The sequence below is a fragment of the Phoenix dactylifera genome, unplaced genomic scaffold (genome assembly GCF_009389715.1).
Source record: "Phoenix dactylifera cultivar Barhee BC4 unplaced genomic scaffold, palm_55x_up_171113_PBpolish2nd_filt_p 000397F, whole genome shotgun sequence".
Taxonomy (NCBI): Eukaryota; Viridiplantae; Streptophyta; class Magnoliopsida; order Arecales; family Arecaceae; genus Phoenix; species Phoenix dactylifera.
In genome coordinates this window covers 333,592-350,438 of record NW_024067841.1, presented here as the reverse complement: position 1 = coordinate 350,438, position 16,847 = coordinate 333,592, and the positions used below count along the sequence as shown (strand labels likewise).

General features: G+C 36.9%; 1 protein-coding gene across 1 annotated transcript in view; it reads left to right on the top strand.

The window, feature by feature from the left end:
* The first annotated feature begins 3,794 nt into the window (after positions 1-3,794).
* Positions 3,795-16,847, top strand: part of LOC103718502 — a 28,456-nt gene continuing 15,403 nt past the window's right edge. Inside the window, exons 1-6 of the mRNA XM_039118703.1 lie at positions 3,795-4,234; positions 5,880-5,932; positions 7,520-7,579; positions 7,700-7,777; positions 9,194-9,323; positions 9,645-9,697. Coding sequence (XP_038974631.1) covers positions 3,880-4,234; positions 5,880-5,932; positions 7,520-7,579; positions 7,700-7,777; positions 9,194-9,323; positions 9,645-9,697 — 729 coding nt within the window. The 5' untranslated portion in view covers positions 3,795-3,879. The remainder of the gene's footprint in view (positions 4,235-5,879; positions 5,933-7,519; positions 7,580-7,699; positions 7,778-9,193; positions 9,324-9,644; positions 9,698-16,847) is intronic.

Here is a 16,847-nt window from a genome sequence, read left to right as displayed (position 1 = left end):
CTTCTAATATTTCTAATATATATATGTTAAAAAAAACAAAAATTAACAAGTCTTGAAATGCTTGAAATAAATTTTTTTCTTCCACCAATATAGTCTCCTAAAGTAATTGACCACAAGCTCCACAACCACTGAGATAGTAGCCTAGTAGGAGCGTGGCCTTACTTCCAATCAAGTGGTTTCGAGTTTGCAACGCACGGGCATCGATTAAATTGTAGAGTGGTGACAAGTGTGATGTACTCACACGTGGTATTCGTGCCGGAGCTCAGAGGGATAACCGAGCCTGATCCACGGATGGAGAGGGTATAAGTAAAACCGGCCTTGATGCTCAACATACGGTCATTTCTACCCGCATCGAACATTCTCCTGGTGGAGTGGGAGCTGCTACGTGGGGTGGGCTTGTCCCTTCCTCCTTCATTTTCTTTTTCTTCAGCAAAAAAAAAAAATAATAATAATCGACCACATATGAGATCACCTAATTCATTATTCTCTCTATACATATGCTCAGCGTGCAAAATAACGGGGTGGTAACCGTAGTCGGAATTCCAAATCATCACCGTGGTGGTTGAGGTGGGAGGAATTGGCATGGCGGTGCTGTAGTGCTCGTGGGGTGGAAAGGACAAAGCGGACTCGGACGACTTGCAAATTGGGTAATCACTGTGGATGCTGGGTCCCGTGCGACGGAATTAAACCGACCGCTGTAGCTATTTGTTTTCATTTCATCGAGTCCGTGTTCTGATGCCTGGAATCGTGTTCCAATGTTTGATCTGCTACCACCCAACCACGAGGCATCAGTTTGGAAGTGGATTTAGCATTTTATCCGTTGTTTGGACCCACAGGATCCAGTTCTTTGATTTGAAGAATAAGAACCATATTACTTTATATTCAAAATAAACATATCTGAATAAGAACCATATTTTAGTGATACAAATATGTATGTATATATGTTCTAGATATCTACGTATGGATCCTTTCAGTAAAAAGTTAGATGAAAGAGGAAACCATATATGGGTTAAATATGATGAACAATTCTTGGTGCTAAATTGTTATTTGAAAAATATTTAAATCTCTGGGTGGTTAACATTAGGATTTCCACTTTGTTAAGTGAAAGGATGATGCCAGTTCATGGTAACGTGCAATTTGATGGTGCGTGCATTCATGTTGTCGCTTTTGATCAGTTGTTGGTGTACCTTGTTATTAGACTTTTATGCTATTTTTCAAAAAGGTTAGAAGTAATGCAGTAGACTGCTTTTTAGGAGAAGAATATTGATATACTATCTTCGCATGAAAATCCTCAATAAGCACTCGACGCTAGAAAATATAGGCCCTATTGGAAGAACTTTTGTTATAAAATTGTTGTCGGATTGAAACAAGCGATAAAATGTAGTGAAAATATACGTTCTTTTCACATGAAAGGATATTCCAACGAATATCACGATTCCTTTCTTCTTTCAGCAAGTTCAATTTGTGATTGCAATAACTTGTTAGATATTTTCCTCAAATAGTAAATATGAAATCTTGGACCACTTATTTTAGAAGTAATATAGTTAGATTCAGACATGTCTGATAGAGGTGTGTACAAGTCTTTCCATTTACTCAATACAAACTTCCATTATGACACAAATTTTTCATCAAAAGGGATGTTCAAGAAGCGAAGCTAGGATAGATATGTTACTCAGAAATATTAGCCAGAGTATGCAATCAAGCTAGTAAATGATTTGCTGGTCTTGTCTAATTATTGGGCTATATACTGTTTTCAAAGTATTATCACAGTACACTTTACAGTTTATATAAGATTTTGTATGTAAAAAAGTTATCACACCACTTCTCTTATTGATAATCCAACTCTTTTTATTCTTGATTTCAAAATTTAGTCATGCAACCATTAATTAGTTAAAATTATAAATATTGTGACAAATTATTAAGGGACTCAACTATCACAAAAAGATAATGAAAAATATAACTTAAATCCTTCTATACAGAGTGATGAATAATTATGCACAATGACTAGGTTTATTAAATCTTCAACTAGTATGAATCAAAATATTTGACAAGTTCTTGTTCAAATATTGATCAATTAATAGGCAAACTTATTTGGACAGAATGGCACAAAAGATATTGGTTATCGAGGTTTGAATTGCATTAAATTAGTTTTCAAAATTGTGATAGGATAATTTTATATCAAAAACAACTAAAGTAGTTATCAATTTGTTAGATGACAATCTTTATTATATTATTACAACCATCATAGAATGCTATTGAGATTTCAATTATGTTTTGGACTATATTATATGTTATAAACAATAATTTTCTTACATGTCATGACCATCATTATTAATAATGATAATAGTATTTTTTTTCTGCAAGTTTCTAAAACATGTATTGTCATCATCACTATTATCATTCATTATGTTAAAAAATATTTAAATATGTTTTTTATTTTATTATAAATTTTACATAGCATTATGTCATCCAAAGGAGTGACTATTAAAACACAACTAAAATATAATTAAAAAAATTGATTAGATAATGGTATTTAAGATATTATCTATTCCATTGTACAACCAAATTTTCCAGCACTTTACTTGTGAAGTTCATTTTTTCACAAGGGCGCATGATAGCACAAAAATCGTAATTTTTTATTGACAAATGGGCCCCATATGTGATCATCCGAAGTGGACTCCGCATGTAATCGCACCAAAGAGGCCACGGTGATCCAAGAGGGTAGGATAATTACACGAGAGGGGTGGGTCATGTGCTCATGCATTGCTTGATGTTATAACTGCACAAAATTAGTTCAAACTATACTAATTCTATCACCGTAATGATTTCATTAAGCAATACAATCTACACAGACTAACAATACTAATTGTTAATCAAATTAAATTGATTATAATAGTCTTAGAGCACCTCCATTATGTAACGAACATGTATAATAACTTGTAACAGCAGCAGTACAATATGTAGGTTCTTACCATTATAATTGCATTATATTTTGTGGTCTCAAATCTTGATGGGCCTTTCAAGTACTACCCTTGTTCAGAGTTTAATATTATTTATCAGTTCCTAAAAGAAGATTTTAATATAGAGGCACATAATTAAACTTGCAAAAATGAGATTATATGGCTGTTTTCTTTTCAATATTTTTTTTTCAGAATGATACATAAATAAATAAAGAAAAAAATAATATTTTCATTATGTGGCAAAAAAGAAAGTCAAGACCGATTAGAATTTTTTATTTGTCGGACTCATGCGGATGTCTTTCTTCATGCATTATGATATAAAGAGACACTTTCTGTAATTATATAATTTTATCATGAGTATTTTACTTTAATTTTTTTAAATATAAAATTATTTTTGGATGCATGCTAAAAGTACTTTTTTGAAGACACGCTAATTTGTAGATTCTTCTGTTTTCAACTTTTTAGCAAAATTAGAACATTTCAATTTTTTTATTAAATATTTTTATTCTATCTAAAAATATTTTTGAAGAGTTAAAAAATATTTTTTGGTCGCCAAAAACTCTGCTAACCAAATATTCTTAAACTATTTAAAGCCGACTCTCTTTGTTCAAAGTTTAACATTATTTATGAGTTTCTAGAACGAAATAACCACTTTTGGTGCCTTAAGCTATTTTAAGTGGTGGTATCCCTCGTTGTCGTAATCTAAAAGCTAAGTTGTCATAATCTAAAAGCTAGGTTTCAAAAAATATTTATAAATATTAAACTTTTTCCCATAATAATTTTAGAACTATTGACGGCGTTATGAAGACCTTGCCAGCTAGCCACCGTCGGTCGAAAAGACCAAACAATTCGAAGATAAAGATATTTCGAACCCCGCCGCAGCAGCGGTTCTTGAAAGAGGGAGAGAGAGGGGGAGAGAATGGCGACGACGATAGCGGTGGCGACAAGGCCTCTCTCTTCTCTCGGCGTCGAGCCTCGAGGGGGCAATAAATTTCGCCGCCGGTTCCATGCATTCGAAGCCATGCGGCGGAAATCCCGGCCGAGGGTACGATTCTCGCTCCCTTCCCTTTCTTGCCCTCCCAGAGCCCTCCACGACGCCCGCGACGCCCGCGACGCCCAGGCGGAGGCTGCAGAGACGGAAAATTCGCCGTCGGCGACGCCGGAGGGGGATGACGACTCTTCCTACTCGGTCCTCACTTGTATGACGAGCCAGCACAACAATATTGTGGTTGTGGACACTCCCAAATCGAGGTTTCTTCTTCTCGACTCCTCGCGTAAGAAATTCCCTCGTCTTCTTCCTTCTTCGCAATATTCGGGGTCACAATTTGTTATCTTGTTTGAAATTGATCGGACAGAAGGTTTCATGGATTTCGTGCTGATTGAAGAAATCTCTAGTAGATTAACAAGAAAATGCTTTTATAACCGATTCCGGACAGGTGGTATGTAGGGGATAGGTTGGAAGTATTGTAGGGAGGCCAAGAAATGGGTATTCTTGAATATTATGTGCTTTGTTCTGTTCTCCGATCTAGGTATGTACATGTAGAGCACATTCTTGAATTGGTTATAAAATTAGTACAGCACATTGCTTGTAGGGGGTAGCTTGGAGGTATTGTAGGGGGGCCAAGAAATGGGTATTATTGAATATTAGATGCTTTGTTCTGTGTTGTGATCTCTCTCTCTCTCTCTCTCTCTCTCTCTCTCTATATATATATATATATATATATATATATATGTATATGTATATGTACATATAGAACGGCACATTCTTGAATTGGTTATAAAATTAGTCCAACACATTCTTGAACTATATATATATTCCCATTAAGTTAGATAGCCTATATTCCCATTAAATTAGATATAGCATGTTCTTATATTCCCATTAAATTAGCTATAGCATGTTCTTGAATTGGTGAGAGAAGATCAATGGATGAGTTTTAAAACCACTGCACAGAAGAAAAGGAAATGAAAAAGCGTGATTACATATGCTTAACTTGATGATCTGGGTCATCCCTCTGTGTAAAAATTAGTTTGACTGTTTTTGATGCAATTGTTCAAGTTGTTACGTTTATCTTGGGTAAAAACATTGTTAAAATAGAAGGTTATAAGATTATATATTATTGAATTTCAGATGGTGTTATTTTTAGAATATGTGGCAAGGCATGTTGATAACACCTTAATCAAAGTACTTCAATTCCCGTATATGTCCTGTTGTCGATCGAAATTAGGTACTATGGCTATCTTGCCATGGTTGATCTAATAGGCTTAACTGTTAAGGGTGTTAATGAGATAATACAGTAAAATTGTGCTGACATAGAGGGTTTACTACTTAGTCTTGATGAGAATAAACTGTATTTCTTGACTTCCAAAATTTGGTAAGTTGGTGGGGCAAAACCTATAGAAAGAAAGTAAATCGAATATAAAGACTACAAGAGTAGCAAACTGCGAGGTGGCACATAAACATGCATGCTGACACACACACACACATTCATAATAAAGTTGGAATTCCAGAGTTTTGGCTTCAAAAGCTTCTCATAAAATTTTCTAAATTCTTACAAACCAAAAATCATATGTTTTAGAGGTCTCTTTCCCATGTATCGAGTAGAAAATGGATGGTAGCAACATATCTAGTTAGTTAAATATATTGTCATGATATAATTTAAAAATTCAATTGGAGAGCAGGAACCACTTCAAGACCTGCATCTGTCTATACATGCTGCCACATAAGCCCAATAGGCATATCAAACTAACATTGTTAGCACAGTTGGTGTAAATCGGCGAAATGCATATGTTCAAACTTATACTTTCTGCCATCCTTCTTCCTGGCAATATTTTGTTGCTTATTTAAGCCCTGATATAAAATTAGGACACTGACATTGTGATTTTGTTCAAAATTAAGTTTAACATTCTTTTTCTATACAGATAATATCCATAGCATGCTTAGCAAGGATCAAATATGGACTGGGTCATATTGGGTATGAAACTGCTCATTGGTCGATCCTTTTTCTACTTTACATAATCATTAGAAGTGAGGTTACAATTATTATTTTGATGAATGACAGCTTATGCCAAAGGTAACGCAGTTTGGTATTGTGGAAATGATAACTGTTGGACATATGCTTTACTTTAGTACATCTTTGCTGGCATTACAAGATACAACTCTGCAAAGACTCGTCTAGAATTTGTCCAACCAACTAATTGCATTCTTTACTCTTTACTTCTTGTGGCCTAATTGATTAATTGTTTGTAGTAAGGTATGCCGTCTTAGTAACGGCCCCGTACCGGTGCCACCTTGTTACTATATCGCTACGCCCAATACGGAGGCCAATTCGGCGTATTGAGTGTCAGCATGCCCCTCGTACCATGTACCAGTTCGGTGTCCGTTCGGTACAGTACATTCCGTATCATTCGCTTCGGTACGGTATATGGCATACCTTGATGTGTAGAATCTTTTATTTTGTTCTTGCTACATTATTTTTTTTCTTTTGATTTAAAATCATGGACTAAGTTAAAATCCTTAATATTGTTTAACTTTTTTTAAACCTTTTATTTTGTAAATCCTTTTGTTTTCCTTGAAACCTTTTGCCTTTTTTTTGGGTAAATGCTTTTGCTTTGGAGATCGAATATCAAACTTTGACTGTGAACCTACATTATTGCGCAATTTAATCCTTTGCTAGCTTGAAATGCTAAACAAAGCTTCCCCACCCGCCCCCCCCCCCCCCCCAAAAAAAAAAAAAAATCTTTTTTAGTTTGAACTTATTGTTGATTCTTAGAAACCTAGAAATTTCCATCTTTTTTATAAAAGGCTATGTTGTTATCTATTGTACTAATAACCAAAACTCTGAAATTTATGTGTTTTTGTTTCCATGTCTCCACCCTGCTAAGACTACTTCCATGCTAGCCAAATACATCCCTCCAAAATTCAGTTCTCTAAGAGAGAAACAAGATATGTTCAGCTCCCAATACTGGGAGCGTGTATATCAAATATATGATAGCAGAAAAAGTAATCGTAAAGTTCAAAGATCAGATCCATCCATGCTACCTCTTATGTGCATATTGCATCTTGAGCAAACCATGAGATACCTACATGCATAGCACGAGTAAGGATCTAGTATAATAAATTCAAAATATGATATAGCTATAAGATGTTAGTTCTCAATCTCATTTTTGACCACTTGGTTGTTGTAGATAAATTTGGCATGGGATGTCAAGCAACTTGCTGAGCTTTGCATGACTATTCTTATTACTCCCAAAATTGCTTAAGGGTCTCTTACAATACACACCTCAGACATTATAGTTGTATTTATTCATGCGTGCACGCACACATGTGATTGAGCTATGTTATAAAATCGTTTGACAATATGGTTTCTTTTCTATGCTTTTAACTAAACTTTTATTTGACTGCAAATGTTATAATGCACATATTGAGTTTTCTTCTTCCATATTTCATATCTTTCTTCTGGCAAAACATATTAATTATCACCTGACCCATTACCATAATTTTCTTTGTTAAATTAACAGTTTTATTCCCTTTGACCTCAATTTTTTGATGTCTTTTGCAGGATGAGTTTGCAAGCCTTCCTGCTATTGTTCCACAAGGTCCTATAGCAATCCTAGGTTTGGTAATTCACTCTAAAATCTAAATATTTTAAAAAAATTCTGCTTTGTCTCTCATGTCTCTAACTAGACATTTTAGAAGGATCTATATATTAAACTTACATTTTAAGGTGCAACTTTTCCAGGGAGGTGGCACAGCAGCACACTTGTTGCTTAAGTTATGGCCTACATTGCATGTTGAAGGTTGGGAGATTGATGAGATAGTAAGGGACATTGCCAACTTCTGTTAAATTAAATTTTTTATGATACCTGTTTATTTATTACTTTGATTCCTCTTAAGTTATTATCAACCCAATAAAAGGTTCTTATCATTTTTTTGTTTTCCTTGATTGGATGATCCTTCTTCCTTAACAACTTATTTTTGTTTTCATAATATTAGGAATTATTTTTATTTGCCAGATCAGGAACCCAAGGCACCTTTTGTGCCAAGTAATGAAATGAATCACAGTGCCAATTTCGTAAATATAAGACAAGCTGTTATCAAGCTTGTGAAATGTAAATTTCTGGAATCAAGGGAAATTGGTGCCACAAAAGAAGAGGGGTAATAGTTTTTATCGAGTTCTTATTGTTGTATTGAACAACAGATGTAAATTCATTGATTTGAAATGCATAGCAATGCTACTAGTTTATTCAATCTAATGTAAGAACTATCAAAAGTAGTTTCTTATCTCAAAAAGGCCTTAGAATCTTAAGAAAATACAAAAGATGCCAACCAAAATTAGACTTCCTAAAGTATGAAGGTAATATTTAGTAGGATTGAAGATTTCTATCATCATATTGCAAATGCAAATTACATAGTACATGATGAAACAATGTCCCATGCTCCATTTTATCATAACTTCCTTTTCTTTGATATCATCTTTGATTTATTACTTGCCTACCCTCCTTTCCACCTTTTCTCCTGAAATTATCTTGTCTTCTTTCCATTCTAAAACCCCATTGCATAATTACCCCCTTTCCGAAGGATGCTCATCCTTTAAAATAGAAACTTCAGCTTATCCAGCTAATATTTTTTAGATATAGTTTGGCAAATCATACCTAGTCCATGATGATTGCTTATCTTATACTTAGGGCATGCAGCTAATCTTTTGCCTTCTTTTTTCCTGTCTAAAACTTGATTGCATCAGAACCACTTTTCTTTAGTATCTACTTGGCAGAGTCTTGGTTTTTTTTAATGATTTTTTTGTGCAGCCGCATTTGTATGTATGCCCCACGTAAAATCATGTAAAAGATATGAGTATTATATGTAAAGGACCAAAGCTTCTTTTAATTGCATATCTTGTGCGCACACTTCTTTACAGTACTTGCAACAGCAAGATATCTGTTCAAAAATTGCCGATGCCATAAAAAGCAAGGACTTCTTCTACATTACATCAAACTTTCTTATGTACTCCCTGGTTCTACTGGCAAGCATGTCATTTTCTGATTCAAGTATATCATTGTTTAAGCCTCTGAAGTTCCTTTATTCATTGAAATTTTTGTTTCATCTCTCTATATTTGCAGCAACTCTTCAAGATTATATCTGGTCATTATCTGAAGCACTCCTACAATCTTTGCTTCTTGCATTTTTGCATGGAAGTTTACTTATTTGGGAATAACTTTGCTCTAATTCTTGGTAGCTGATCGACATGGCAAGGGAGTATTTTGGTCTATCTGAACTGGAGAAGTCAACACAAGCTGGTGGTTCACTTTCTGTTCACATTGGTGATGCGCTTTCTGAATCTGCTACAGTTCAAGGAGGGTTTGCAGGTACTCTTCTAATGCTTAATTAAACCACACACATTATTAAGCTTTCATGTTTCCTGAATTTCTTCATAGGATGATAATTCTTTTAATGGGTCAATTTGGCTAAATCTTCTGACATTAATTTTGCAAATACCCTTGACAATTAGCTGGATTAGGGATCAAATTGTAGATCTCACCATATTGTGTTTGCATTGAGAAAAATCATGTTAAATAATTAGTTTCTTTAATATTTAATTTCTATTTAAAATGCAAATTAAAATAAAGCATATGACTTTGGTACGTTCCTCTCCCTCAAGATCATATTTTACTTTTGTTGCAATACAGGCATTATTGTGGATTTGTTTTCTGATGGAAAGATTTTACCACAATTAAAAGAGGTTTGTAGCTTGTTCCTTTTTTATCCTTTCATTGTAATAAGCAGTATATTTTCTGAACTAGGTTATTTGGTTTAGTGGTAAGTTTTACATTTACTTTTTGATGACATGTATATGAGTTATGTTGCCTACTGCTATGTTTCTAGATGTTGAAAAACCTCTGTAAATTTAATGCTGATATACCTTCAAGGGAGACTTCTGATCCTCCATACATTTTGTGTTCTAAATAAATTATTAAACGACCCCTACGACAGTAGAATGATAATATATTGAAGGAGATAAAGAGATGAAACAAGAAGAATAATCAGATTATAAGAGGGAAAGGAACATATAGGAAGTGAAAGAAGGTGGTGCAAGCTCTAGATTGATAAGCCATTATTGCTTAATTTTTTTAAGGGCCTGTTGTTACAGCATAAAGGTCATAAGACAAAAGCCTATATGAGAAGGCTCAACTGTTTAATCTTCTAAACCACTTAATCTTCTATTAGAAGGCTTCCAGATGAAAGAAGATAAAGAGATTACTATAGAAGGGAAAGGAACGGATAGGAAGAGAAAAAAAAGGAGGCGCATGCTGTAGATAAACAAGCCATTGTTCCATAATTTTTTAAAGGGCCTGTGGTTACAGCATAAAGGCCAAAAGATTGAAAACCTCTTCTAGAAGGCTCAACTGCTTAATCTTCTAAACCATCCCAGAGACAAGCTGTCCTATCTTTCAGGCACCTTGCCCACACCAGAAGACTTGGCTTCTGGAGGCCCACACCCCCCAACCTTTACTTGCAATATGGTCAGGAGATTCATCTTCTCAACCATCCCAGAGACAAGCTGTCCTACCTATCAGGCACCTTGCCCACACCAGAAGACTTTGGCTTCTTGAGGCCTACACCCCACAACCTTCGCTTGCGATATGGTCAGGACATTCATCTTCCTATTCTGAAACTGAAGGACCTGTGCTTTCTCTTCGTGTCCAGTGGGAATTATAACGAGAACTCCAGTGAGTCTGAGTGAGAAGATTCTCCTTTACATTTGCCTGAAGAAGCAATGCAGAGTGAGGAATATGAAGAACTAGGGATGGAAAAGCCCAGAAGTTCCAAAGTTGCACCTCCTGGAGATCCTCAAAACAGCATGGCCCAGGATGAACCAACTCTTCTCCCAAACATATGCCTGATATCCTAGAAGCCCCCTTTTGAACCAAACGCTTGACAGGATACACAACCAACAATTTGTCACTAGATAGTGCTTTAAAAGCCACATTGATGGCAGGAATGCACATTTTAAGACTAAGCTACATAGAAAAGCATCAATAATAGCCTCCTGACGCATAAAATTATAGTTCGGTAGAAATTCAAGTAGGTCCTCAAATCTTTCGCTTGATAGGATATAATTTTTGCAGTTGACCTTGGAAGAAAACTCAGTCAAGCACGCATCAAGACCTTCGTGAAAGATATTAGCCTATATTTTTCTCTATTTTCTCTTCCTCTTTTTTTTTTTTTGACATAACTGTTTCACTGGGGTACTAAGAGTGACATTTTCCTTTCTACCTTCACATGAGTACAGGGGCGGTTAACTTGTGTTATCTGGACACTGTTTTCAGAATTCCAGTGTGCTGACACTTCTAGACTACTTGTTAAAGCATGTGCGTTGTACTTGGATGCTCATTTTGTTCCCAGCTAATAACACAATAACCAATTCATTTTATATTTAGTAACCTTTAATTTAATCATATACATCGGAATAGCAAATTCTGTTATTCCCCTAAAGTATGGCTTCTACTTCAGGATTAAAATATTGTTCATAAAAATCCTTTGGATGAATCTCTTTGTTTCCTAAAATCTGAGAAGAATTTGTAAGAGAGCATGTCATTTCTGGATTTTTAAAAGGCTTCAACACATCAACTTGACTGTTCATATCCAGCCACTAGCCAGTAATTTGTAGATTCGATTGCCCATCTCAATTCAGTTGCACCCAAGTAACTTTCAAATCTTGCCCTTGCGTCCCCATGATTTTAGCCTCTCATTTCATTTTGAGAATGTCATGAAGTTTGTAATGATTGTCCAGCTCTATCTTAGATACTCTTAGCTACGATTTGATTGAGTTCAATGCACCCACAAAATTGGAAAAAGGATGAGTAAATTTCTTACAATACTTCTTGCCCTTTGGGCATATCTGAGTGTACATTAGTGCCCCATAAATTCCGTCCTTTCAACTCAAAATATCAAGCAAGCATAATGCTCCATTATAAGCAAAATTCGGGAATCTGTCTCGGTTCTTATAAACAGCCTTCTGCCTTGCATCGGGAGCCTAGCATGACTTTAATTTCATAAAATGGTGAAGCTATTCTTATAAGGTGCAATGCCCGCTCCAAAAATTTGATCAAACAATCCTTATGAATTTTTTGCAATCCCATTCATGCATATGCCGTTCGCTACATTCCATGATGTTAACCCTTAATCAAGGCTTTTCCCAGACCTTGCATTGATGTTAACTCTTAATCAAGCTTTTTCCTAGACTCACATTCTTTTTACCACCCTTCGCAAACATGTCGGGTTGGCCAGTCTGTTGGAGGTGGATCTGATTGCTGGCTTTAGTGGCATACATGATGTGGTATCTGGTTCCAAAGAACCAGCAAAGTAAACCACTCTGTTGCTGAAACAAAAGAAATCTCCACCAAAACCTAGTTATTTCAGGAATTTCCATCTGGTTAGTGGATACAAATTGTGATTCCTCATGGTCAAGTTGCCTCATATGTGGGTCAACTTAAAAATAAGAAACTCATAATCCAAACCCTACTTAGTTGTATACTAAAGAAATTCCAGGTGATCCTGATTAATTTGGGTGGTGTGGATGGTCTGGTTGGTACATATGGAAATTACCTGGCATCAGCATTAATTTCATAGCCAAAACATTGGTTATTAAGTGATCTGTCACGACCCCCGCCCCGATCCGGCGGGCCGCCGCGATGGTCTTAGGGTGCGGGTAGGCATAAGGCCACCAGCCACCACGTAGAACCCTACTACCTATCAATCATCAATAAATCCTGAAAATTTTGGCATGATGCATGCACGAAATGATCACCTTTTCTATATTGACCTATCAGGATTATCTCAATACATACAACAATACTACCTGTCAGAGCATCGATCACATAATCTGTCACATAATAAACCTGGACAATATATAGCAATACATTATCACAGGCACACAACTGATCTACACATATATATATATATACCTGCTTCCAATCCATCCATGGTCAACCCATATCCACAACATGATCTGACTGTAACTATACACTATATACAACAGAAGGTTTATAATACACCAAACTATATAAACCTCTATCTATATTATACTATGGAGCGGCACAGCTAGCAGGCAATCTCTAACCCTGCTCTTCTCTATACAACACCTGCCCTGCAATCAAAAATACCAAACTGGAGAGTGAGTATATGAATGCTCAGTGAGTGGACTAGAGAGTACTATGCGCATGAGATAAGATATAATCATGGCTCGAGGTGAAATCTCAAGAGCATATGAGCAGTAATCAATAACAGGGTGCACACAACTCAACATAAGAAATATGGAGTAAATCATCACAGTATCACTACAATCATAATCAACTCATCAGGAGCATATATAGAATAATCAAATAGACATGAATGATACATCATGAATATGCTCAATAGATTATAACACTGAAATATGCAAATCGGAGAGTCAATATGCGAAGTCATCACTAGACAGCTGTCGGGAGGTGGGTCTTACGCCCCAGGCGAACCACAACAACTCCCTACTGTCACATGCATATGCAGGATAAGACACCATACTGATAATGTATATGCTGGCCAGTATCCAGAACAGAAATCCATAGAAACATCTCACGTCTGTATACTAAACGGCACCTTGCGGGGTTTTACTTTGCCCGGCGGCAAGCCATATATAAGTCGCAGGACCGGCCGATCCTACGCCTAGGGCCATGTCCCCCCTAAGAAGGGACTGGGCTCCGCCCGCCCAGAAGGCTACTATGTGCACACAGGCCGATGTCTAACCCCATCGACTATAGGTGTCCTGTAGATACTGCCAAACCATGCATAATGCCATAATGTACCCTCCCAATACTCTACTAAAAAGGAGCATAATCAAGACTACCACTCACTCGACCACGACCCAATCATAACTAACATCAGGGTTGGGAGTGAGGAATCATGGGAGTGCAATGCAACTCAATATACCACTGAAAAGGACTCTACAAGTCTTTGAAATAGAGGAAATGAAATTAATTTACAAAAGAAGTCATTTCACAATTCGGAACCAATTTGACTACTCTTCTATCCCTCGTAATTTCTCTCAATGTTTTCTCAAATGCGTGTACAAAATAATCAAGCATGGAGAAACTAGATTATAGAGGAATCTACTACAATATCAATCAATATGCACAAGTGGAATCAATTTACAATTGGCGACATTCATGAAAATGAATTAAGAATGCTCATGGTGCAAAGTACATGACTCCCACTCACCTGCAAATCCGGCACGGTTCTGATACACCTCCAAAACTCTATGGAAGGCAGTAGGGGACTTCTTCCTCTTGATCCTTAGTTCCTTGCCCAACTGAAACATGCATTAATAACACATTTATTCTTCTATCAAGGCCCAATAACCTACGTATCAATTGTAAGCATAAAAGTTTCAGTTGACACAACTCCCTCCCTTAATTAACATCTTTTCTTTTTCCCTTATTCTTATTAATTAATCCTCAATTTACATGAATCATGATGCAAGAGTATCCCACACATACCTTGGACCAATGCTATAGGATCAAGGTGTGCGAAAGGATCGAATCCCTTCTAATCCAAAATTTTACTGGGTCGACCCAACATCATCCTTTTTTCATCTTCTTCATCCGGATGAACAGTAACCCGGACTGACAGCGGGTTACTTCATTCCGATTTTGATCCACTTTCCGAACTTCAATTTTTATGAAATTTATACCTAATATTCTACCCTCATAGGGGTTTCCAAAATGGTAAGATACATCATCATCGGAGGCTGATTGACCTCCGAAATAATTCACCGAAGTTGGAACTTCGACACAGTTTTTCCGCAGTGCCGGAAAAACTTGTCGAAATCCGATTCTTCCTCTTTTAACCACCTTTACAACCCTTATCCAACCTCTCTAGACCACATCCACCCTTTGTATAGCCTAATTTCATTAGAAGACTAGGTAGGGATGGGTATTTACCTTTTCTCTTCGGAAAATCGAGGTCTTTGCGTAGAGGGGAAGAAGACCTACGCTTTTTCCTTCAGCTGGCAGCGCAACCGGGGCTCCCTTCCACCTCAAACTCCCTTCCCTTCTTCTTTCTTCTTCTTCTTCTTCTTCTTTCTTTCTTTTCCTTCTCTCTGTGTTTCTCCCTCTCTGTTTAAACTCTACCGTCTCACCAATCCACCGCCATACCAAACCCCTAATTAAGTCACATCAAGCACTATTCACCCTTTGTTTAAAATTATTAAATTCTCATTTTGCCCCTAATACTTCAACATATCTACTGTTATGCCATTAACTTTTGATTCCTTCCAATTTTACCCCTTATATCAATTTTTAAGGACTATTCTATCCTTCTTTATATAAAAATTTTTTTTGGGGTTATTACACCTCCCCCCCTTATATACAATTCGTCCTTGAATTTAAAAGAGTAAATTACCTGATTACTCAAAGAGGTGAGGGTATTTGCTCTTCATACTTTGCTCCGACTCCCAAGTGCATTCTTCAACATTGTGCCGGTGCCATTGGAGCTTCACCATACATATTTTCTTATTTCTCAGCTTCCTGATCTGAGTATCAAGGATAGCTACAGGAAGCTCTTCATATGAAAGGTCTCCCTCTACTGTAACTTCCTGCACTGGTAGCACATGGGATGGATCCGGCACATACTTCCGGAGCATAGATACATGAAATATTGGATGCACATAGCTGAGGTTTGGAGACAGTGCTAATCTGTAAGATACAGTGCCAACCTTGTCTAATATCTCAGAGGGGCTAATGTATCTGGGACTAAGCTTGCCTCTTTTTCCAAACCTCATTACCCCTTTCATAAGAGAGATCTTTAAGAAAACATGATCCCCCGTGCCAAACTGCACATCTCTTCTTCTGAGATCTGAGTAGCTCTTCTGCCTACTGAACTTCGTCCTCAACCTTTCCTATATCATTGGCACTTTTTCTGATGTCTCTCTGATCAAATCTGATCCTTCTAGGTGCTTTTCCCCAATCTCAGACCAGCATAAGGGAGATCTACATTTCCTCCCATAAAGTGCCTCATAAGGTGCCATACCAATAGTTGAGTGATAGCTATTATTATATGCAAACTCCACTAAAGGTAAGTATCTGTCCCAGCTACCTCTGAAATCCAGTACACATATTCTGAGCACATCCTTGAGGGTCTGAATAGTCCTCTCCGACTGCCCATCTGTTTGAGGATGAAATACTGTACTGAAATCAAGTTGAGTTCCCAATGCCTCATGGAGTTTCTGCCAAAACCTAGAGGTAAACTGTGAACCTCTATCTGATATAATAGAAACCGGCACTCCATGCAAGGATACTATCCTATCCACATACATCTCAGCATACTGAGCTACTGAATATGTGGTCTTCACTGGTAGAAAATGGGATGATTTTGTCAATCTATCCACAATCACCCAGATGGAATCATATCCTTTCTGTGTTCTGGGCAGCCCAACCACAAAATCCATAGTATAATCCTATACTTAATCCTAACTCATCCTATTGCTCTGACAGGACTCTTCTTTAACCTTTGTTCTGATACCAAGCTTGTCACGACCCCCGCCCCGATCCGGCGGGCCGCTGCGATGGTCCTAGGGTGCGGGTAGGCATAAGGCCACCAGCCACCACGTAGAACCCTACTACCTATCAATCATCAATAAATCCTGAAAATTTTGGCATGATGCATGCACAAAATGATCACCTTTTCTATATTGACCTGTCAGGATTATCTCAATACATACAACACTACCTGTCAGAGCATCGATCACATAATCTGTCACATAATAAACCTGGACAATATATAGCAATACATTATCACAGGCACACAACTGATCTGCACATATATATATATATACCTGCTTTCCAATCCATCCATGG